We start from the raw sequence: 25,196 nt of genomic DNA, 5'->3' as shown, positions 1-25,196 counted from the left end.
TTACAGAGTTAAAAGGACTTTAATGACAGAGCCTTACAGGAAAAGGAGTGGTATTTAGTTTAAACCCCCCAAATTCGGTCATCAACGCTCTCTAAGAACAGTAACTTGGAGAGCAACTTTCCCGTTATTCTATTTCTGGCCCGGCTCTTGATTTCCCCAGTCTTCGAGAAAAGCCGCTCGGAAGCCACAGAAGTGGCCACGGTCGGCAGATATCGCCTCGCCACCTTTGTTAGGTTAGGGTAGGTGGCTTCCATTTGTTGCCAAAATCTAAGCGGGTTCTCCTCTATTTTCTCTGGTGGAGCACCTGGAATGAGATTGTGAAACCATGATTTGGCGCTTGCAAGTCATAAATAATCATATAACAATCTATGTAACTACTTATATATATATGTTCATTCTTTACCCCTCTTTACTCTTTAAGAGTATTCTTATGTACAGTCCTCACTTCCATATTCTCCATGTTGGTGCATTTATTTTGCCTCCTAAGCTTATACTGCTAATGCTCCCGGTGTTTAGTTAGGTGTTCCTGCACCTTCAGGGTCCACCACGCCTGTGTTCCTGAGCATGAGGACTCCATCCTATTTGCTACCACCCATTGTCCACTCCTTGGTAATACGCAACCCTGCAAGGAGAGATTTGATTGCGCTGGGTGCTCTTCACCATATTCCTTACACTCTTTTCAATTATAGTCATCATTCTAGCGTCCTGCGTCTGTCACAACCCGCGCAGTACCTCTCTCCTGCCTGGGGTGTCGCTCTCTGCACTGGTGCAATGTCTACACTACAGACCAGCTCAGGCCATTTTGGAGGTCTCCATCCTCCACAGAACACGGTCAGACCCTGATTTTGTGTTGGTTAGAGAACCCCTGGAGGCTAGAATGGTGCTAGTCTATGGACATCAAAAGGGATCCAAGTTGGCATAAAAACTTTAAAAAAAAATCTCCTTGTTTGCCGACATGTCCCGCTGACACCATCATCCACCCATGTGTCACTTTTCTCACTCTTTATTGGCCAATTTCTGGCTAAAAGGTCAACAAGACAGAAGCTCCTCCTTACGAAAACCCAATTGGATCCGTAAGAATCTAAATTATATATATTTGCTTGGAGCGTTCATAGGATTAAGGGATAGAGAGATTTTATATTATATATATACACACACACACACACACACACACAAAAGTGTGGGTTTTTAGAAGTGGTGATGTTGCCCATAGCAACCATATTCTACTTATCTAGCGCCTTACTCCTGCCGCGGCTTCTGTACTTATTATTTCAGAAATTGCCGATAAGAGTGCCAGATACGGGCTAAGTATCCGCCTCAGAAATACTTCAAAGGAGTTACATGGAAAAATACAATTCTTAAAACAAGATTTCTAATTCTTCGGAGGGAGACGGCGGATGGGGTTTCCCAGATGTTAGATCATATAGCTACTCAACTAAGCGGTAGCTTGGTTTGGTCAGGGCAGTATTATAGTATTCCCACCAGGCTGTTTTAGCAAGGCGCCGCACCCTGTCCTTACAGCAGTGCCCCGCTAAAGCAGCCTGCCCTGTGCTGTCCCCACCTGCAGGCCGTAGTGTTCCACAGATGAGAATAGTTGCGGTTACGAAATGCCGCCGAGTGATTAGACGCCGAGTACATGCGCACAGGATCCATTGACCGTGAGGGGCGAGCTTGGCGGAAGCCCTGCACCGCCGAAGTGGCCCCATTGGTCGAATTTAGAATTGTTGTACCCGTCATTTTAAACTGGTCTCCCATCCCTCTTCCCACTGTGGGACAATTAGTGTTCACACTACCCTTTCAGCTAAAATGGCCCGGCCACTGCCATTCTGCTGCCGCGTGAATAAATTCTGTGCGCATCTATTTACAATAAGGGAGTGCTTGGGGGAAGCCCAGCAGCTTCGTAGGTCACACCCCCATTAGTGAGGTCGCCAGCTGAGCACGCCCCAATATGGACTTCGGGTGGGGCCGCACCGCCCAACAGTGACATAAGCGGGGGGGTCGCACCCCCTTCGCCGGCTGGGCACTGGCGCAGCGAAGCGCGCTACTGCCCCTGCACCCTAACCGCCCCAAATCCTGGTGGGACCACTAGATCCCTCTTTTTTCCTGGATCAATTATGTTCCACATCTTGGATCAATAAGAGAATCAGATTTGTGGAAGATCATGGAGACCACCACGTGTATGAATGTTTTACAGCATACATTTTCCTTATATCCAGCTGAGACCCTATAGGTTAGCTCAGTGACCCCCGATCTTTAAATTCATTTGAAAAACATAGTTTCAGCCCTGTACACCATGCTAATGCATTTCAGTGAACCCCAAAAGTTTGAGCTTTCAGTGGGAATGGGACCTAGATGAGCTCCCATGCGAAGACCCATGGACCACAATTCGAGTCTAAGCCTTCCAACTCCATGCACATTATAGAAAATACCTATAAAAAGCTATATTATAGGCGGTACATGGAGCCTACCAGATTAAACAAAACGTATGGGTCACTTGCTCCATAGTTAGCGGATATGCCCGAAGGTCACTTGCTTTTGGAAGGTCACTTGCTTTTGGAAGGTCACTTGCTTTTGGGATACCAACGTGGCTCTTCTCAGGAAGGTGACCAATGTTATAATGACTAAAAACACACGCTCCTTACTCCTGGGGCTCCCCATAGAGTCCTTAGACAAACCAATAGGCAACCTTGCTATCCAGAGCGCAGACAGATGCCTTATAGCCTTCCACTGGAAGCGCTCTAACCCTACCTCTTTCGAAATGATCAACAAACCTGGCTGCCATGCGAAAAAACTTCAGAATATTGTAACGACAATTCGCACAAGTTCTCGCAGATATGGCGCCTCTTACGCTAAAATATTCTACTAAGGTTCCCTACAATATACATAACCGACAGGCGCTCACGCTGGTGATGTGGCCCATGCAGACATGCGTATATCACAAAAATATGTATTACGACGTATTTCTAAACTAGTGTTCAGTCTAGTGCTCTGCACCTGTCACAACCCGTGCAGTTCCTCTTTCCTGCCTGGGGGTGTCACCCTCTGCTCTCTGGTGCTTCTAGCACACACAGCTGATGCAAGAAACTTCTGATATACAGACCAGTATGTGTGCTAGAAGCACCAGAGCAGAGAGACTAAAACTAGTTAATCATGTATTTAAAAAATAAAAAAAAAACACTTCATACAACATTAAAATCTTTTTGTAATCGCTGAACATTTTTTACATAATGCAACAAAAAGGTTCATCCTGCATTTAACGTTACTGGCGGCGGCAGCTTACCTAAATACAAAGAAAGTTCCTGCGGCATGTTTAAATATGGCGATTCCTCGCGCTGCTGCCAGGTTTTTTGCACAATGTTGTTGTGTTGACTGAACAGATCCCTCGATGGTTTCTGCATATCTGAAATAATTAACTTTGTGTTTAAAGAATGTAATAGATCTTTTTTTTTTTTTGTGTGAGAACATATAACTTTATTAATTGCTTCCAGACTTTATATATTTTCTACTTTCTAACTGGTCCCCTTAAATTTGAATTGTTTACATTATCTTAAATTCTAAAAAAATCGCTAAATATATTTTATGAGTAGCTGGTAAAACAGCCATTATAAATATTAGATTAATTGAAAGCCAATTTAAAAGTACTGGGATAAACTGGTAGAAATACATGGTAATATACTTTTTTTCTGCCGTTAATTGTACATTAATGAATGAATCTTTAAAAGGTCGAATACAATTATTAGCACCCGCGGCTGCTACGGATGGGCGTCCAACTGAGAAATTCAATTATTGCTCCATTTGTGGGCGAATAGCCGCAGGAGCACACATTTCTGCTCGCACCTTCCAGGAGGTGGGGGGGGAGGGGGAAAGAGGTGTCCAATAAATACATGGGGGTCAATCCTATTAGGTGAGAATTGCGAGTAGCGAGTTTTGTGTCTTGAAACTCGCAGACTTTGCAGCGAAGCGCACTCACGAGAATTCTCCAATCCAAAAAAATGCCTATTCGCACTACTTGCAGCGGAGGGGTGCGAATTGACTGCCAAATGAGATTAGAGAAGTGCATGAAAATGTGGGGAGACCATCCTGGACCCCCCAAAATAGATAATTTCATTAGCGAGGCCGTATAGACGGCTGTTTGTGGCCATTAGGAAGGTACTGTAGGTTTTTAAATGGTGTCAAATGGCTGATTTGTGTTTTTGTTTTTAAATGCAAGAAAATTATTTTGGGGTACTTTGAGGGCACCTTGAAATAAAAAATAAAAAAAATTTCCAACTTAAAAAAATTAAATTTGGGGTGCCTAAACTAACGATAAAGTTGATTTTGGGGTAATTTGAAGACTTTTTACCCCCAAAAAATTTACATGTAATTATAGGACTAATTAAGCTAATTGGAAATTTCCAAATGCCTAATTAGTCATGGGGGGGGGGGGTTAAGTGTCCAAGAGGTTCAGCACAGTGCCCTGACATTTTAACCTTAAAGATTATAAATTATAATATTCCGTTTCTTCAAAGGCTCCATGGCAGCCATAACAGTGGGTTAAGCCCTCTAGCTCCCTAACGACAGACAGGAAGATTTTTTCTGCAGGGTGTATATAAGCTAGCTCCTCCTGTTCCCGTGTCTCTTCATGACCTTCTCTGTAGAAAAAACACAATCACGGGAGGGCAATCTAAAGGCTGCCATGGAGTCTTCAAAGAAACAATTAAAATCGGTAAGTTTATAATTCATAAATTTTCTTCTTCAGACTCCATGGCAACCATAACAGTGGGATGTACCCAACCCTATATACAGGGTGGGACAGATTTGTTTTCCTGATATCCCTCACTCTTTCCAGTATATAGTGAGAGCCCTCACTAAATCCAATTTATGAAGGTTCCTTTCTTTATTTTGTGGCTGAAGAAAAAATAAAACTAGGTAAAACAAATCAGGAAAGAAGTTAAGAAAAGGTTCTTCTACCCATAAGGCCTGTAGTTCACCAACTCTTCTAGCAGATGTAATCGCAATTAGAAAAACTATCTTTCATGTCACATATTTCAAAGCCACCTCTTCTAATGGTTCCAATGCCGCCTTCATCAAAGAGTTTAGTTCAAGATTCAAATCCCAAGGTGCTACAAAAGATCTTATTTGTGGTCGAATCTTCTGTATGGCTTGACAAAACCTCTTGATTAAAGGTCTCTGACAACTTTCTTTCCATTAGTACACTTAAAGCAGAAATTTGCACTTTAATAGTTGCCACTGCCAGACCCTTCATAAAACCATCACACAAAAATTTTAAGACCTGTGGAATTTCTACCTTCAATAGGGTCGGTTACTGCCCCCTCCAGATGAGAAACGTTTTCCATATCCATACTTCTGGAGGAAACTTTTTCACTTGCATATAACAGAATTTTAATAACTATCTGAAAGCCCCTTTTTTTCCCTTAATAACGACCACTCAATCTCCATGCCATTAAATTGAGCTGTTATTCCTGGATGAAACACCAGTCCCTGACTTAGAAGATCCATTCTGACTGGAATTGTCCACGGCTCCTCTACTGACATTTTCAGAGCCGTTGGAAACCATGCTCTTCTTGGCCAGTATGGTAACACTGCCACTACCTCCAAAGGAAACGGTAGGAAAATGTAACCTAGATGAAAATTCCATGCTATTGGACAGTGCATCTACTGCTTGAGTCCCCTTCATCTGATATCTGGAGAAAAACAGAGGAAGTTTTGCATTCTAACTTGTTGCCATTAGATTTTTCTCGGGCACCCCAAATCTCTATTATTTCTTGAAAGGTTTCCACATTCAACTCCCATTCTCCTGCTATGATCTCCTTGCGGCTCAGAAAATCGGCTGTCACATTTTCTACCCCTGGAACATGAATCGATGAGAGGGACTGAAGATACCCCTGTACCCAAAACAATGTTCTTTACCTCTTCCATCAGACTTCTGCTTTTGGTGCCCCCCTCTCGATTCAGGTAAGCTACGACTCATATTGTCTGACAAAACCTTCAGATGAAAACCTCTGATCTGAATTCTGAAAAATCTCAATGCGAACCAGACAGCTCTCATTTCTTAGATTTGATGACAGTAGCCTCTCCTGTGGAGACCACTGCCCCTGTGCAATTAGCTGTAACAGATGTCATCCTGTTGAGCTTACACCTGTAGTTAGTCTCAGGTTCTGTGGTTGCGCTAACGAAGTTGACCTCTCGTCTCTCTCCAATGTCCTCCACCACATTAGGGACTTCTTTGTATGGTGTTCCAGCATAACGTAATGATTTAGAGGTAATCCTCTGCGAGTAAACTTTAGTATATTCCATTGAAGATCTCTCATTCGCCAACTGGCCCATGGTATGAGTCCTACAGTTGAAGACATCGTTCATAGAAGAGACAGCTGTCCTTAATTGCATTTGTCCTCCAATGCAGAAGAATAGTTTTTGAATGTTTCTGAATCTGTCTTCTGACAATAGTAATGTCGTATTGAATCGTATTTATCTTTACCCCCAGAAACTGCAGTTGTTGAACTGCTCTTCCAATTTACTACCCAGCCAGTTAATTGCATGGTTTTCAGAATTTTGTCCCGACTGTCCTTTATTTCTGTTATTGGTTTCCCTGATATTAGGATATCGTCGAGATATGGCCAAATTGAGAGACCCTGTCTTCATAAATAGGCTATTAGTACTGATAAGACGTTCGTGAAAGTTCTTGGGGATGATGCCAGACTGATTGGTAGACATGTGAATTGGAAATGACTGTTTAGGATACAAAATCTTAAATAACTCTGATGTTGATGCTAGATTGGAATGTGGAAGTAAGCATCCTTCAGGTCTAAAGACATTACAAAATCTCCTCCACTTACTCCAATCAGAATTGTTTTCAAAGTTTCCATCTGAAATCTTGTCTGAAGAAACTTGTTTAGATCTTTTAAATCTAATATTGTCCTGATGGTTTCTTCACTAGAAACATTTGAGAATAAAAGCCCTTCCCATTTGAGGTACTGGCTTTATGGCCTGTAAACTGATTAACTCCTTTATACTCTCCTTTAGGACCCCTAGCTCTGACGTTGGAATTTTTTAAATTAGAAATCTGTTCCTTCTGGGAAACTCCTGTAATTTTATTTGATAACCTTTGGAGACTATTTGCAAAACCCATCTGTCCAGGGTAATTGTTTTCCATATTTTTACAAATCTCAATAGTCTGCCCCCTACTGACAACCTGGGAAGAGACTGTATATAGTCATTGTCTTCATAAATAAGGTCTACCTTGGTTTTGACGAAATGTCTTGTCACTCCTGTAGAATACCTTCTAATATAATGTCTTCCCGGCCTGTAACCTCATGCCTCCTGTTGTTTAGAGGTTTGTGTCTGGTATCTCGTCCACTTATCCTGAGGTAACCTTGTAGATTTCCCACCTGTTATCCTCTGTATCAATGCCTCCAGTTTATTTACAAATAGTAATGATCCTTCATACGGTAAATTTGTTAATCTGTTTTTTGAATGAGCATCAGCAGACCAACAGCGAAGCCACAATGCTCTTCTCGCAACTACTGCAGTAGCCATCGATCTTGACGTAAACGTTATCACATCCAAAGAGGCTTCACATAAGTATTCAACCGCTCTCTGCATTATCTCTGGATTTTTTAGCAAACACTGTTTTGAAATCTTTTCCTCTAAATCAGTGTGCATATTAGCACTCCGTAATCTAAGAGTTCTTGACACAGAAGCAATAGCTACGCCAGCTCTAAACGAGATTGCTGAAGCAACATGTCCCTTTTTTAGAGAGATTTCCATTCTCTTATCCATTGCGTCCTTAAAAGAAGCACCAGGTTGTTTTAGACAGCATTTCTGCCACCGAAGCATCCACTTTAGGAATAATACACCATTTAAGAAATTCTTCATCCCTAACAGGATACATACCATCAATTCTGGCTAGATTTCAGAGGCTCCTATTCCATGTCTGAATTCTGCCAAGCTGAGTCTAACTGCACACAGGATGCCTCTCCGGTATACGGCACCATCTTTAAGAGCCCCTCTGACCTAATGATGGGCGGGCACCTGCGCAGTACACGCAGCAATGCCTCCTGGGTACTGACGTCATCCACCACCGCCAACCACGTTCTCCACGAGCCTGCTGCAGACTCGGCTGTAGCACTAACAGCGCTTCACCTCGGGATCACGGCACGCCTGCCACATGTCTTTGCATTCCCTGGGGTGCCACCCCACCACAGCCTGTGGTATAAACGGCATCTTACTGGGCATACAAAAAAAAAGGTAAGTCCTTCCAGAAAATAAACTTCCCTACTCTGTCTAGACACAGGAAAGACGACACCGGGGAACAGGAGGAGCTAGCTTATATAGACCCAGGTGGGAGGTCCCTGTAGAAAAAACTTCCTGTCTGTCGTTAGGGAGCTGGAGGACTAACCCACTGTTATCGCCGCCATGGAGCCTGAAGAAGAAATAAAGTTTTTCCTTTCTGTCCATCACCCTCAGGGACATGCGAATGGAAAGTTGTGAATTTAGTCTGACTGATTCAGTGCGAGTTGCTAATTGGATTGCAAAATTAATTCGCTATGTGAATTCGAAGTGATAATAGTAACTCGCATCTAATTGGATTGACCCCATGGTTTGGGCATGCTAACCCGGACTTTAGACTGGTTTAGCCATTTTACATGGCTAAACCTTGTCTAATTGGGCGCGGCAAGCACGAGAGTGGGCACCCAATAACACCTGAATTGCTACCTTCGGCGCCAATTTAAAAAAAAAACAAACACAATTGAATCCCCCCCCCCCAAAAAAAAATTGTTTTTAATCATTTTATATATGCATCTAAAATTATTTGGTTTGCGTAATAAATATGGCCATCTTACCTTCACTCTCGGAGACGAAACTTGACCAGTCCTCGCTTCTAGCGCTTTCCGTGCCACTCTTTTTCATCTTGTTGCTCAAAAAAGTGACTTGCTTGGACAAAGCAGTAGGGTCACGGAAGTACAGTTTCTTGAAGCGAGGATCTAACACTGTGGCAACGGCTAATAAAAAGACGTGCTCGACCCTGCCAAACTTTTTCTTCATGCCACTAATGGCTTTGCTCAACATGGCCTTCGGGGTCTCCCTGCTCGGTTGTAGTTTCTCAAGTTTATCAAGGATGAGTGAAGCAATTGGTATGGCCATGCTGCTGCTCAAGAAGCTCTCCCCACAAATCAATTTTGTGGCCGACTCAAACGGATCCAATATTTCAATGACTCCATGCAGATCCTCTACCTCGGCGTCAGTCAGCATGGGAGGGGCTCCTGGATATCGCTCAATGACGTTACTGACGTGCGGCTTCAGCTCGACCAGCCTCTGTAACATATGGAAGGTCGAATTCCACCTCGTAGCGACGGATTTGATCAACTTCTTCTCGTCTAGCTTTCTCAGCTCTTCGCTGGGTCCGACATTTTGCTTAAACCACGTAACGATTGCGTTAGTTTTGGAAAGAAGCGTGTACACGTTCTCCATTTCCAGACAGTTTTCCACCACGAAACTAAGACTGTGTGCGAAGCACGGGATGTGCTTCTTCTCCCCAAAAGCCATTTCCGCTGCTTTTTTTATATCCGCGCTACCATCGGTGACAACGGCCATTACATCGTCTGCTTCCGGCTGTATGCCCCATTCCCTGCACCATTGCCTTAGCTGCTCGGCAAGGTAATCGCTTGTGTGCATCTCCTCTAGCGGTAGTACCCCGAGCGTGCCACTGAACAGCTCGTCCTCCTGGTCGTGAAAATGGACTGTAAGACTAAGATAACGTTGCTTTTGGTCATCAGCCCAAACTTCCGTGGTAAGGGTACATTTTTTCTTCACAAGTTTTTCTCTCATAATAATGCTTAAGTCATAATATTTTTCTATTACATAGTTTTTGATAGCTTTCCGGCTGGGAATTTCATACTGGGGAGCTAGTGTTTTTAATAACTGTTTAAATCCAGGCAACTCCACAATGTTAAATGGCTCACTGTCTTTACATATCATGTAAACAATTGCCTGGGTGATCCGGTTACTCTGGCTCCCTGCCTCTTTTATAGTGTTGACCCTTTTTAGGGCACGAAATACAGTGTCCTGATTCACCTGTATCTTTGGCTGCGGAGTTGATGGTCCTGGGTCTCGCGGTGGCTCCTGTGGCTCTGGTAAAAGGTTTGCGGCAGCTTCCGATAAAAGACTGGCAGCAGCTTCGTCTTCTTCGGATACTTGGACTACGTTTATAGAAGGCCACTCCGTGTAAAGAAGTCGGATTTTGCCTTCGGCTGCACCAGGAACAGGGGTCTGCAGCACATGGGGATGTTTGCTTTTGAGATGGCAATTTAGATTCGTAGTGTTCCCGCATGTTTTTATATGTGCCCCGCAGTGTCGGCAAAGGGCTGTTTTTTCTGAAGTTTTTTCAAAATGATTCCACGCAATGCTTTTTCGCCTCATTTTCTTTTTTGATAGTTTAGTGATATTTTCACTGTAGATTATCGATTAAACGATAAAGTAAAACACTAAATACAGAAAAAATACACTAAGCACATAGAATGCTAAATTAAAATGAGAAAAAAAAAAAAAAAAAGTAACTCGGCCGAAATCTTCTCACTGTGTGTCACCTCAACTACTACTGGACCACCCACTGCTGTTAAATGCCGATTAATGTTCTATCAGAAATATGCTGTCAATAATAGTAGGGAGCTCTATTGTCTGAGAGCCAATCAGAAGGCAGCAGATAGCCCATCTGAAAAGAAAAGAGAAAACAAAAGTTTGTTGTTGTAATTCCCAGGATAACAATAAGGAAAACAGGTAAAAAGACAAATTATCGTCCCACTCGCTATCGGGATGCCACAAAGTGCTCTACAAGAAAAAAGAAAATTGCATTACATAATTAGACGAGTAAACAGAAAAAATAAAAAAGGAATTACCTTGGGGTAATTGTGGTTGGAGTGATCCAGGCACAAACAGATACAAGCTTTAGCTCCCAGGATGCACTGGGTCCTCCTCCATATATATCCTTCCCCTGGCTACAGGCATTTAGTTTGTTACCAAGCCCAAGGCAGGAGAAGGAAGGACAATTGTACCTCTCTAAGAAACACTCTAAGAAGAGGGAATCCTAGAAATACAAAAGAAAAAGATTACCCAATAACACCAGGTGCGTTAGGGTGGGTGCCCTGTGGACCTCGAAGAAAGTTTACTAAGGTATGTTATACCATAACTTATTTTCTTCTTCAGGGTCCATAGGGTCCACAGGAATTACCTTGGAAAATGTCCCAAAGCAGTTCCATTAAGGGTGGGGACGCTCCTGTGTAATAGAAAGGAGAATCTGATGCCCAAAGGAAGCATCCTGAGACAAATTAATCAAATACGTAAAATTTGACAAAAGCGTGGACGGAAGACCACGTGGCTGCCTTGCACAATTGTTCAGCAGAGGCACCACGATGAAACGGCAACGATGGTCCCATGGATCGAGTAGAATGTGCTGTCACTGTTTGGAACAGATAGATCCGTCATATGAAGCCACCTAGCCAGAGTCGTTTTTTAGCTGGCCAGTCTCGCTAATGACAGCCATACAACACAAAAAGAGATTTCCTAATGGAGTTGGTGCGATCCACGTAAATACGTAGGGAGTGTACAACATCCAGAGAAGCTTCACCTACAGAGAGGCCTGAAGACTGGAACCACAATTTCTTCATTTACATGAAAGCGGGAAACTACACGCCCTGGTACAAAGAACAGCTCTATCCTGATGAAAAATCAAAAAGGGAGAGCGACAAGAAAGGGCTGCCAAATCAGAGAAGATAGGAGAAAAAAAAAAAACCTGTCGTATTCGCTGTCATCCCCTTAAGGTCTACTGATTACAGGGGTTCGAATGGGGGAGACTGTAGAGCTCTGAGAACCAGAGACAAATCCCACGGAGCTACCGGAGGGGCAAAGGCTGAATCCTCAGAACACCCTCAAAAAAATTTCCTATCAGGCAGCGGGGCGATCCTGCGCTGAAACCAAACTGTTTTGGAGTGCAGATGCCTGAACCCTCAGGGTGGCCAGACGGAGACCCAGCCTGAAGAAAAGCAAGCACGAGAGATCGTAAAAACTTCAGGATCATATTTTCTATGGAGAGACTATTTTCACAGAGTGTCTATGGAGAGACTCTGAAGGCCGGTTAACCAATGGCATCTGGGCCAAGCAGGGGTTATCAGTATTACTGTTCCGCCCTCCTGCTTGAATTTCCTGATGACCCTTGGGAGAAGGGTAAACTGAGGAAACAGGTACGCTAGCTTGAAGTTCCAATTCACTGCTAGAGTGTCCACAAATTCGGCTGCAGGATCCCTGGTTCTGGACTTGTACCTGTGGACCCTGTGGTTGTGGCGTGAGGCCATGAGGTCTACCTCTGGAAGTCCCCATCTGTCCACTAGGCTCTGAAATACCTGTGGATGAAGAGCCCACTCCCTGGCATGTATATCCTGCTGACTTAGGAAGTCCACTCCCCAATTGAGGACTCCAGTTATGAACACTGCAGAGATTGCTAGAAGAGGACGTTCTGCCAAGCCCAGAATGTTTGACACTTCCGCCATGGCAGCCCGACTACGCATGCCTCCCTGATGGTTGAGGTAGGCTACTGCGGTGGCGATGTCAACCTGTACCTGGACAGGCCTGCCCTTCAGTATATCCTGTGCTTGAACGAGTGCTCACTGCACGCAGTTCCAGGATGTTTATGGACAGGAGACCTCTCAGATTTGGGAAACTCAGCCTTCACAACCTTCTGGCGTTCAAACACTGGAGCCTTCCTAAGCTCTGGCTCCTCGCTATCTATGTTTAACACAGCTTTGACCACCCTAATCAAGGAGGAAACATCTGCTGTAGGAAAATGGTCCTTCTCTTCTAAGAGAGACTCTTGAGAGGAGCCCTGTATGTCCTCACACTCATCAGAAGATGCATTAGAGTCTGCAGGCTGGACAGAGCGATAGGAGGAAGCCGACCACCTTCTGTTTTTAGGCTGTACTGGCCTAGCTGCTTGCAGCTTTTGCTGAAATGCGGCAGGGGACAAAGTCATATTCTGACCTGAGTGGGCATAAACATCCATGACAAATGCTTTGGAAGCATATACATAGTAGGTTGTAGCTGCTGAGGGTACCCCATAGTAGGGGCCAGCATAGGAGCAGATAACCGGTTTACAACCTGCACCATGATCTGGGAAAAGCCAGCCCAAGGGGGTTCCTGCCCAGGAGCTGGTAGATTTGACTGATGTGGTGACTCCTTTAAACAGTGACCACATAGTTCATTCTGTATGAAAATCTGCGGGGACAAGCCAGCCTGAGAGGCCATACGTGAAACCAGCACAGGGGCTTTTACCTCCGGTTTTTCACTTTCTTTGGACATAACAATATCCCTAATGTTATGCAAAGTAATATAATACAAAAGGGCTTTACAAATTATTCTAAAATCTAGGAGCTAGGATGAAAGTGTAGGAGCCAGACCACTGTCCCCACCAAAAAAAAAATTACAGGAGTAATTGAGAAGCACAGCTGTGTGTTATGCCACTGCTATACACACTATTCTAGTCCACAAAATGGTTGCAGTTGAATGGATATAGTAACATGGAGGCCCCCCCCATTGCTCTGCACAGCTCCCCTGCTCCACCCTACAGTAATAACGGGCCACATTTCATATAAAACAATTGTGCCAGAAAGTACAACAGAAGCCCTCTCCCCTCGTAATCACACCACTATCCCTCTGAAGCCGCTCCACAATCCCTGGCCACACATAGACCATATTACCGGGGGGCTCTATGCAGCCAGAAATAGGAGACAGACACCCGGGAGATACCGGAGGATCAGCGCAGACTCAGACAGACAGCATGGGTCAGAGCAAGACAGGAGAAGTCAGCGCAGGATGGGACGGACACAGGCTCAGCAGTCACCGCAGACGACACTCAGCACATGCACTCCTGTGCATGAAATGAATGCCGCAATACTATAGGCACGAAACTCCGCGGGGGCTGATGAGGATCTGCTTCCTCCCAGGCTGCAAAATGTGGTAGCCATGGCGACCTGGCCCCTGGGATTTGTCAAGCCCTGTAATACAATACAATGTGACAGTGTTTCACACTCACAATAACTAACACACCTGTAGCAGATGGATTGTGAGGAGAAACAGCAGTGAATAATATATTAATATATAAATACATCTATAAATACATATATTTTTATTACAAACACAAAAATATACTCTTAGTCAACTACGAACAGCACACAAGGCTAGGTAGGATATCGGGCTCTGTATAACCTGGCCACCCAAGGAGACTGACCAAACCTCCTGAGATCTGCAGCCATCGAGAGCACCCGAGAGAGGTCTCTGGCCATCTCATATACAAGGAGGAGCAACCCAGACGCGGGGAAACCTAGACTCAGGACTGGGTTTTTTATTTTCCTCAGCCTCCTCATATTATATTTATAGCAGACTCTGAAAGCAGGGTGGACTGAGAGGGTGGTGCAGTCCATTTATATGCTTAAACGGCTGATGCCTTACTCGTCTATAACATCTGCAGATAGGTAGATGCTAAAAAGCCAGATTCTAAACAGAGTGGACATAATCCTCCACACAGGAAGGATGTATGAGAAGAGGAAACATAACATGCTGTAATCACTGTGGGAATCCCAAGTGGGAGGCAGTGTGGGGGCCGATAAGCGGTCCACTAACTGCATCACAACACGAGACAAGGGGAGCATTCAAGGTGACCACTGAACAGATGCTGGTAAGGTGGACAGTTGTGGCGTATATCAACCAACACACAGTCCATCCTGTATGAAAACCTGAGAGGCCTACTACCCAGGGTTTGTGAAACCAACCCAGGGACAAGTGTCTCTTAATTTCCTAGTCCTGGGAAATATTTGCAAGTAACCTACCACAAAGTGTAGGGTTAACAATGCCAGGTGACCCCCATCACAGAAAAATAAATAAAATGTAAAGCACTCTCTAACCCCTTACACCGGCAGGTTGGGGGTTAGGAAGAACCAAAAAGTAAAAACTTTTTCAACAGTAGCAAAAGTCACAAAATCTTTGCAAAGGGGCATTAAAATCAATTACCTAAACACATCAGTTTGGTAATATCTACATGCATATATAAATACGTGGGTTATTCAAAAAGTAATGCCTAATTGCTCACAACTCAAAATTTTTTATAGATGCTGATTTGAAAATTTGCAGTAAAATACTTTGAAGTCTTAGTAACATAATGACTACTCCATTGTTGTGGTGTAAGATGACATTTGACAGTTGAATTGTTGACTTTTTGCGGATGGCTTCTTTCAGCTTCTTAAGTGTAATGTATCGATCACTGTTTGATTGGTTTGGTTCCAAGTAACCGATGAGAAGAACACCTCGGCAATCCCAGAAGAATGTGGCCATGACTTTGTTTACGGATCGCTGTGATTTAAACTTTTTTGGCCTAGGTGAACTTGGGTGTTTCCATTGCTTTGATTGGGCCTTTGTTTCCGGTTCATAAAGGAATACCCAAGTCTCATCTCCTGTAAGGACATTTTCCAAAAATATCTCAGGGTTGGCTTCAAAGTTGATCAAAAGGTCACTGCACACTTCCACCCTCTGGGCCTTATGACCCCTGGTTAATTGCTTTGGAACCCATTTAGCACACACTTTACGATATCCCAAATCATTGATTAGCGTTTCCACAGTGCCATGGCTACATTCAAGTTCATCACTGATATCTCTGATTGTCACACAATGGTCTTTCTAAATCATGGCATCGACTTTGTGTCAGTTCTCTGCTATCACTGCAGTTGATGGTCTGCCACCATGAGGTTTGTCGCACACGGACGATTCTCCCGATTGAAAACGCTTCATCCACCTTCCGACATTGCGATAGTCAATTGTACGCTCACCATACACTTTTTTCAGTCTTCTGTGGATTTCTGTAGCACTGCAGCCTTCTTATTCCAGAAATTCAATGACGGCTCTTTGTTTCATTTTGGACTCCATTGTATTTCTTTGACTACCTAAACAAAAATACATATATAGCTAGCAGACATATTAAACTACAAACTGACAGAGTTTTCAAATAAATATTGCATATTATTTCAGAGTTATGAGCATTTAGGCATTACTTTTTGGACAACCCTCGTATATTTGCAAACGGGCATTAAAATCAACTATCTAAACTCAGTTTGATCCACCTGCATATAACATATTGCAAATAGGCACTAAATCGTGGTCATATTGGTAGGATATAAGTGCAATGCATTCAAATAGGCACTGAATCGCAAGCAACAAAAGTTAGTAGGATTCCAGTGCTATATACCTTCCTAGGAAAAAAAAAAAAAGGTATACTCCTAGACCAAATCTCCCTTCAGCCAGCACTCAACTGCAGCTGAGTGCCCCTAATTAGATCTGATAAAGAGGGCTGGGCAGCCCAATCACCACAAGTATATGTGAAGTACAATTTAACCCCTCACCTGCAGCTGGCAGTTAATTGGAGCACTTCTCTTATGCTGGGCCTACACTATACAATTATCTGTCAGATGTCTGTCTGGTTGAAATGAAAATCTGGTAATGTATGAGAGCAAACGACAATCGACCATTTGCTCACAAAACACTGGAAAACACACAAAAACGGTCGTTCAGACAAATTGGTTAAAACACAGGAATTTAAAACAATTGTTCTTTTGTCCATTTTCCAGTGTTTAAAACCATATGATCGACTGACATTTGCTCCCATACATTACCAGGTTTTCATTCCAACCAGTCAGATTGGATAGATAATTGTATAGTGTATGCCCAGCATAATACACACGGTCAGATTTGTTGTCAGATATGAACGATAACGATTGTAAAAATCATTCAATCGTTCATATCGTTGACATGTAGGGCATGCATCGACCAACGATGCGTGTGCCCGCATGTCAGATAACGATATCGGACATCGACTGTTTGCAGTAAGTGACAATTTCATTCATTTTAAATCGTGTCAGAAATCGTACGTTGATAAAATCGTTCAATGTTGATGAAATCGTTCATCATCGTCATTCAACGAAATCGATGATCTGACAAATCTGACCGTGTGTATGCACCATTAGTCATATAAAGGAATCAATCTAATGTGACCACCTTCACAAATACCTAGTAAAGGTGGTCCAGTTATAACTGAGTTTTTTTCAGAAAAATAAAGGCAGTAAAACACAGCAAAACTTATTGCATTTAAGCAATATATTTGCAATAGGCTCTTCATCAACTACAAAAAGCACAAACAGCTTAGTAGGATATTGAGCTCTGTATAACCTGGCCACCAAAGGAGAGGAATACAGGGCCATGATCTGGGAAAAAAGCCCAATGGGGTTCCTGCACAGGAGCTGGTAGACTGGACTAATGTGGTGACTCCTTGTAACAGTGACCACATCATCTATTCTGTATGAAATCCTGACGGGACAAACCCGCAGGTCAGGCCATACACGACACCAGCAAAGGGGCTTTCGCCTCCTGCTTCTCGTTTTCTTTGGACATTACAATATCCCTAATGTTATGCAAAGTAACATAATACAATGTGACAGCGTTTCACACCCACAATAACCCACACACCTGTAGCAAAGGCTTATGAGGAGAAACAGCAGTGATAGTTACAACTGACAGTAATTCAGGAATATAAAATAAAAGGCAGTATAACACAGCATATTTACACAAGTCACATGCAATCCAAAGAGATATATATAGATATAGAGAGAGAGATATGGAGAGAGGTATATAAGCTCTTAGTCAACTACGAACAGCACACAAGGCTGAGTAGGATATGGAGCTCTGTATAACCTGGTCATCCAAGGAGAGGCATACAGGGAGACTAACCAAGCCTCCCGAGATCTGCAGCCACCGAGAGTGGTCTCTGGCAGTCTCATATGTAGGGAGGCTGGGAGGAGCAACCCAGATGGAGGAAACCTAGTCTCTGGACCAGCGTCTGGGTTGGGGGAGGGGCCACCAGGGAGTGCGTACTTCCCCTAGGCTGTCTGGATCCACCGGGCTCACTGACCTATACATGGCAGCCGCCATTATAATCCCCGGCCGTCAGGAGAATCTCATGTCCCGGTGGTCTAGTTGGGGAAGTAGTTTACCTGATTCCTCATAACAGTGGCCTCCAACAGGTCTCCACCGCCGGAGGCACAGACAGCCATGTGGTTCCCCACCATAAGTGTCCCACATGGAGCCACCTTACCTGCATACATGATGTCTCCGGCTGAAGTCCTGGGCTTAGCGCTCACTCCTGCCGAAATCACCAGTTCCCTGTCTGGTGTTGAGGTGCCAGCGAGAGTAGACTGTGCAGTAGCACGGGCACCTAGTGCTGTTACAGATCAGAAAGGGAAAAAAAAACACTTGCTTGGGACTGCGGAAGCAGTCCCCTATTCACCAGGTACACTCCTGTGCACCAAACAAAAAACTAAATGCCTGTAGCAAAGGGCAGGGTATATATGGAAGAGGAACCAGTGCATCCTGGGAGCTAAAGCTTGAAACTGTTTGGTGCCTGGATCACTCCAACCACATACCCCAAGGTAATTCCTGTGGACCCTATAGATTTGAGAAGAAGAAATAATTCTGACTAATATCAGTTCTGAGTAAAAAAAAAAAAAATAACTAAAAGGCAATAAAAAACCACCAACCATGTTTATGGTGGATATATACTACTGTACAGCCCCTTCTCCCCAAAATAATATTTATACCACATATATCAGAGTGTGCTGTGAGCTGTATTATTCTTCCTTGTATATCACTGTACAGTCCCCTCCCCCATATAATAAATACCACATATCAGTGTGTGCTGGGAGCTGTGTTATTCATCTCATATATCACTGTACAGTCCCCTCTCCCCCTATATAATAATAATACCACAGTGTGTGCTGGGAGCTGTGTTATTCCTCCTCATAGATCACTGTACAGTCCCCTCTCCCCCTATATAATAATAATAATAGCACATATCAGTGTGTGCTGGGAGCTGTGTTATTCCCCCTCATAAATCACTGTACTGTCCCCTCTCCCCTATATAATAATACCACATATCAGTATGTGCTGGGAGCTGTGTGATTCCCCCTCATATATCACTGTACAGTCCCCTCTCCCCTATATAATAATAATACCACATATCAGTGTGTGCTGGGACCTGTGTTATTCCTCCTCATATATCACTGTACAGTCCCCTCTCCCCTATATAATAAAAATACCACATAGTGTGTGCTGGTAGCTGTGTTATTCCCCCTCATATATCACTGTACAGTCCCCTCTCCCCTATATAATAGCAGCACATATCAGTGTGTGCTGGGAGCTGTGTTATTCCCCCTCATATATCACTGTACTGTCCCCTATATAATAATACCACATATCAGTATGTGCTGGGAGCTGTGTGATTCCCCCTCATATATCACTGTATGGTCCCTTATCTCCTATATAATAATACCACATATCAGTGTGTGCTGGGAGCTGTGTTATTCCCCCTCATAAATCACTGTACAGTCCCCTCTCCCCCTATATAATAATAATACCACATATCAGTGTGTGCTGGGAGCTGTGTTATTCCCCCTCATATATCACTGTACAGTCCCCTCTCCCCTATATAATAATAATAGCACATATCAGTGTGTGCTGGTAGCTGTGTTATTCCCCCTCATATATCACTGTACAGTCCCCTCTCCCCTATATAATAATAATACCAAATATCAGTGTGTGCTGGGAGCTGTGTTATTCCACCTCATATATCACTGTACAGTCTCCTCTCCCCCTATATAATAATAATACCACATATCAGTGTGTGCTGGGAGCTGTGTTATTCCCCCTCATATATCACTGTACGGTCCCCTCTCCCCCTATATAATAATAATAGCACATATCAGTGTGTGCTAGGAGCGGTGTTATTCCCCCTCATATATCACTGTACGGTCCCCTGTCCCCCTATATAATAATAATACCACATATCAGTATGTGCTGGGAGCTGTGTTATTCCCCCTCATATATTACTGTACAGTCCCCTCTCCCTATATAATAATAATACCACATATCAGTGTGTGCTGGGAGCTGTGCTATTCCCCCTCATATATCACTGTACAGTCCCCTCTCCCCCTATATAATAATACCACATATCAGTGTGTGCTGGGAGCTGTGTTATTCCCCCTCATATCACTGTACAGTCCCCTCTCCCCCTATATAATAATACCACATATCAGTGTGTGCTGGGAGCTGTGTTATTCCCCCTCATATATCACTGTACAGTCCCCTCTCCCCTATATAATAATAATACCACATATCAGTGTGTGCTGGGAGCGGTGTTATTCCCCCTCATATATCACTGTACAGTCCCCTCTCCCCTATATAATAATAATAGCACATATCAGTGTGTGCTGGTAGCTGTGTTATTCCCCCTCATATATCACTGTACAGTCCCCTCTCCCCTATATAATAATAATACCAAATATCAGTGTGTGCTGGGAGCTGTGTTATTCCACCTCTATATATCACTGTACAGTCCCCTCTCCCCCTATATAACAATAATACCACATATCAGTGTCTGCTGGGAGCTGTGTTATTCCCCCTCATATCACTGTACAGTCCCCTCTCCCCTATATAATAATAATACCAAATAGTGTGTGCTGGGAGCTGTGTTATTCCGCCTCATATCACTGTACAGTCCCCTCTCCCCCTATATAATAATAATAGCACATATCAGTGTGTGCTGGGAGCTGTGTTATTCCCCCTCATATATCACTGTACGGTCCCCTGTCCCCCTATATAATAATAATACCACATATCAGTATGTGCTGGGAGCTGTGTTATTCCCCCTCATATATTACTGTACAGTCCCCTCTCCCTATATAATAATAACACCACATATCAGTGTGTGCTGGGAGCTGTGTTATTCCCCCTCATATATCACTGTACAGTCCCCTCTCCCCCTATAAAATAATACCACCACATATCAGTGTGTGCTGGGAGCTGTGTTATTCCCCCTCATATATCACTGTACAGTCCCCTCTCCCCTATATAATAATAATAATAGCACATATCAGTGTGTGCTGGTAGCTGTGTTATTCCCCCTCATATATCACTGTACAGTCCCCTCTCCCCTATATAATAATAATACCAAATATCAGTGTGTGCTGGGAGCTGTGTTATTCCACCTCTATATATCACTGTACAGTCCCCTCTCCCCCTATATAATAATACCACATATCAGTGTATGCTGGGAGCTGTGTTATTCCCCCTCATATCACTGTACAGTCCCCTCTCCCCTATATAATAATAATAGCAAATAGTGTGTGCTGGGAGCGGTGTTATTCCGCCTCATATCACTGTACAGTCCCCTCTCCCCCTATATAATAATAATACCACATATCAGTGTGTGCTGGGAGCTGTGTTATTCCCCCTCATATAACACTGTACGGTCCCCTCTCCCCCTATATAATAATAATAGCACATATCAGTGTGTGCTGGGAGCTTTGTTATTCCCCCTCATATATCACTGTACGGTCCCCTGTCCCCCTATATAATAATAATACCACATATCAGTATGTGCTGGGAGCTGTGTTATTCCCCCTCATATATCACTGTACAGTCCCCTCTCCCCTATATAATAATACCACATATCAGTGTGTGCTGTGAGCTGTGTTATTCCCCCTCATATATCACTGTACAGTCCCCTCTCCCCCTATATAATAATACCACATATCAGTGTGTGCTGGGAGCTGTGTTATTCCCCCTCATATATCACTGTACAGTCCCCTCCCCCTATATAATAATAATAGCACATATCAGTGTGTGCTGGGAGCTGTGTTATTCCCCTCATATATCACTGTACAGTCCCCTCTCCCCTATATAATAATACCACATATCAGTGTGTGCTGGGAGCTGTGTTATTCCCCCTCATATATCACTGTACAGTCCCCTCTCCCCTAAATAATAATAATAGCACATATCAGTGTGTGCTGGGAGCTGTGTTATTCCCCCTCATATATCACTGTACAGTCCCCTCTCCCTTATATAATAAGAATGCCACATATCAGTGTGTGCCGGGAGCTGGGTTATTCCCCCTCATATATCACTGTACTGTCCCCTCTCCCTTATATAATAATAATACCACATATCAGTGTGTGCCGGGAGCTGGGTTATTCCCCCTCATATATCACAGTACAGTCCCCTCTCCCCTATATAATAATAATACCACATATCAGTGTGTGCTGGGAGCTGTGTTATTCCCCCTCGTATATCACTGTACAGTCCCCTCTCCCTTATATAATAATAATACCACATATCAGTGTGTGCTGGGAGCTGTGTTATTCCCCCTCATATATCACTGTACAGTCCCCTCTCCCCTATATAATAATACCACATATCAGTGTGTGCTGGGAGCTATGTTATTCCCCCTCATATATCACTGTACAGGCCCCTCTCCCCTATATAATAATGATACCACATATCAGTGTGTGCTGGGAGCTGTGTTATTCCCCCTCATATATCACTGTACAGTCCCCTCCCCCCTATATAATGATACCACATATCAGTGTGTGCTGGGAGCTGTGTTATTCCCCCTCATATATCACTGTACAGTCCCCTCCCCCCTATATAATAATACCACATATCAGTGTGTGTTGGGAGCGGTGTTATTCCCCCTCATATATCACGTTACAGGCCCCTCCCCCTATATAATAACATAATATAATAAGAACAGTACAGGAGACGTTACCTGCGGCCTCTATGGGATAGAAAATGGCGGCGTCGCATCCTCTGTGGCGCCGCCTCCTCCGTAGCGTCACTGTATATAATGTGAGTATATGGCGGGAGACTATGGGAAAATGGCCGTGGTCACCTGACATGAGGTTTTGTCCAATAGCAGCGCACGTTACTCTAGTGACAGGGCTGTCGCTGGTGAACTGAGCTTCCCGATTGGTCACCTCCCTGGAACAATTAATACGATGGTTTGGGACGAGACGATATCTGTTGTTTCGGTAACGAGCGGAGGGAGGAGCCTGCATGGTGTGTGTTATATTGGATTGGATGGTGGTCGGCCGGTGGGAGGAGCCAGAGGTGTGAGTAACATGTCGCTGAGAGACTTCAGGGCTTGTCTCCTCCACTATGATTACCGCCCGCCCGCCCGCCCGCGTCCCCTCTGTGTCAGTGTGCGCCCGCCCGCCTCTCCTCTGCCACCACCACTCCTCCATATCTCTACTGGGGCATGCTGGGGTTTGTAGTGCTATACGGAGGAATGAGATGAATCCGCACAGAAAATTTATATTATATGTAGATTTATATACATGTATGAGGCCCAATTCTGACTGAGAAGCTGTCAGGTTGGTGAGTGGTGAAAAGAAGGCTCTTATATATGTAATATTATATATACAGAGAGAGAAGGCTCTTATATATGTAATATTATATATACAGAGAGAGAAGGCTCTTATATATGTAATATTATATATACAGAGAGAGAAGGCTCTTATATATGTAATATTATATATATATAGAGAGAGAGAAGGCTATTATATATGTAATATTATATATACAGAGAGAGAAGGCTCTTATATATGTAATATTATATATATATAGAGAGAGAGAAGGCTCTTATATATGTAATATTATATATATAGAGAGAGAAGGCTCTTATATATGTAATATTATATATACAGAGAGAGAAGGCTCTTATATATGTAATATTATATATACAGAGAGAGAAGGCTCTTATATATGTAATATTATATATATAGAGAGAGAGAGAAGGCTCTTATATATGTAATATTATATATATAGAGAGAGAGAAGGCTCTTATATATGTAATATATATATATATAGAGAGAAGGCTCTTATATATGTAATATTATATATATATATAGAGAGAGAGAAGGCTCTTATATATGTAATATTATATATACAGAGAGAGAAGGCTCTTATATATGTAATATTATATATATATAGAGAGAGAGAAGGCTCTTATATATGTAATATTATATATAGAGAGAGAGAGAAGGCTCTTATATATGTAATATTATATATATAGAGAGAGAAGGCTCTTATATATGTAATATTATATATATATAGAGAGAGAGAAGGCTCTTATATATGTAATATTATATATACAGAGAGAGAAGGCTCTTATATATGTAATATTATATATATAGAGAGAGAAGGCTCTTATATATGTAATATTATATATACAGAGAGAGAAGGCTCTTATATATGTAATATATATATATAGAGAGAGAGAAGGCTCTTATATATGTAATATTATATATATAGAGAGAGAGAAGGCTCTTATATATGTAATATTATATATACAGAGAGAGAAGGCTCTTATATATGTAATATATATACAGAGAGAAGGCTCTTATATATGTAATATTATATATACAGAGAGAGAAGGCTCTTATATATGTAATATTATATATACAGAGAGAGAAGGCTCTTATATATGTAATATTATATATACAGAGAGAGAAGGCTCTTATATATGTAATATTATATATACAGAGAGAGAAGGCTCTTATATATGTAATATTATATATACAGAGAGAGAGAAGGCTCTTATATATGTAATATTATATATATAGAGAGAGAAGGCTCTTATATATGTAATATTATATATATAGAGAGAGAGAAGGCTCTTATATATGTAATATTATATATATAGAGAGAGAAGGCTCTTATATATGTAATATTATATATACAGAGAGAGAAGGCTCTTATATATGTAATATATATACAGAGAGAAGGCTCTTATATATGTAATATTATATATATAGAGAGAGAAGGCTCTTATATATGTAATATTATATATACAGAGAGAGAAGGCTCTTATATATGTAATATTATATATACAGAGAGAGAAGGCTCTTATATATGTAATATTATATATACAGAGAGAGAAGGCTCTTATATATGTAATATTATATATACAGAGAGAGAAGGCTCTTATATATGTAATATATATAGAGAGAGAAGGCTCTTATATATGTAATATTATATATATAGAGAGAGAAGGCTCTTATATATGTAATATTATATATATAGAGAGAGAAGGCTCTTATATATGTAATATTATATATACAGAGAGAGAAGGCTCTTATATATGTAATATATATACAGAGAGAGAAGGCTCTTATATATGTAATATTATATATACAGAGAGAAGGCTATTATATATGTAATATTATATATACAGAGAGAGAAGGCTCTTATATATGTAATATTATATATACAGA

The 25,196-nt window shown here is 42.4% G+C and overlaps 1 protein-coding gene across 1 annotated transcript; it reads right to left on the bottom strand.

Moving 5' to 3' along the window:
• On the bottom strand, window positions 1-22,794 carry LOC148479703 (E3 SUMO-protein ligase ZBED1-like). The gene is made up of 4 exons (XM_088454414.1): window positions 22,691-22,794; window positions 8,844-10,711; window positions 3,281-3,400; window positions 1-304 (listed from the first exon to the last, which is right to left on the bottom strand). The coding sequence occupies exons 2-4, from the start codon at window positions 10,417-10,419 to the stop codon at window positions 60-62; spliced, it is 1,941 nt and encodes a 646-aa protein (XP_088310540.1). The 5' UTR covers window positions 10,420-10,711; window positions 22,691-22,794; the 3' UTR covers window positions 1-59.
• Window positions 22,795-25,196: the final 2,402 nt, after the last annotated feature.

This window comes from Taudactylus pleione, unplaced genomic scaffold (genome assembly GCF_031769625.1).
Source record: "Taudactylus pleione unplaced genomic scaffold, aTauple2 ptg000614l, whole genome shotgun sequence".
Lineage (NCBI taxonomy): Eukaryota > Metazoa > Chordata > Amphibia > Anura > Myobatrachidae > Taudactylus > Taudactylus pleione.
This window is presented reverse-complemented; position numbering and strand designations above follow the sequence as displayed.

Bases quoted from the DNA above. Each gene is read 5' to 3' on its own strand.
- LOC148479703 (XM_088454414.1), bottom strand. From the start codon at position 10,419: ATGAGGCGAAAAAGCATTGCGTGGAATCATTTTGAAAAAACTTCAGAA. The intron at 3,401-8,843 runs GTAAGATGGCCA...TAATTATTTCAG, and splicing joins TTTCGTCTCCGAGAGTGAAG to ATATGCAGAAACCATCGAGG. The intron at 305-3,280 runs GTAAGCTGCCGC...ATCTCATTCCAG, and splicing joins GGAACTTTCTTTGTATTTAG to GTGCTCCACCAGAGAAAATA.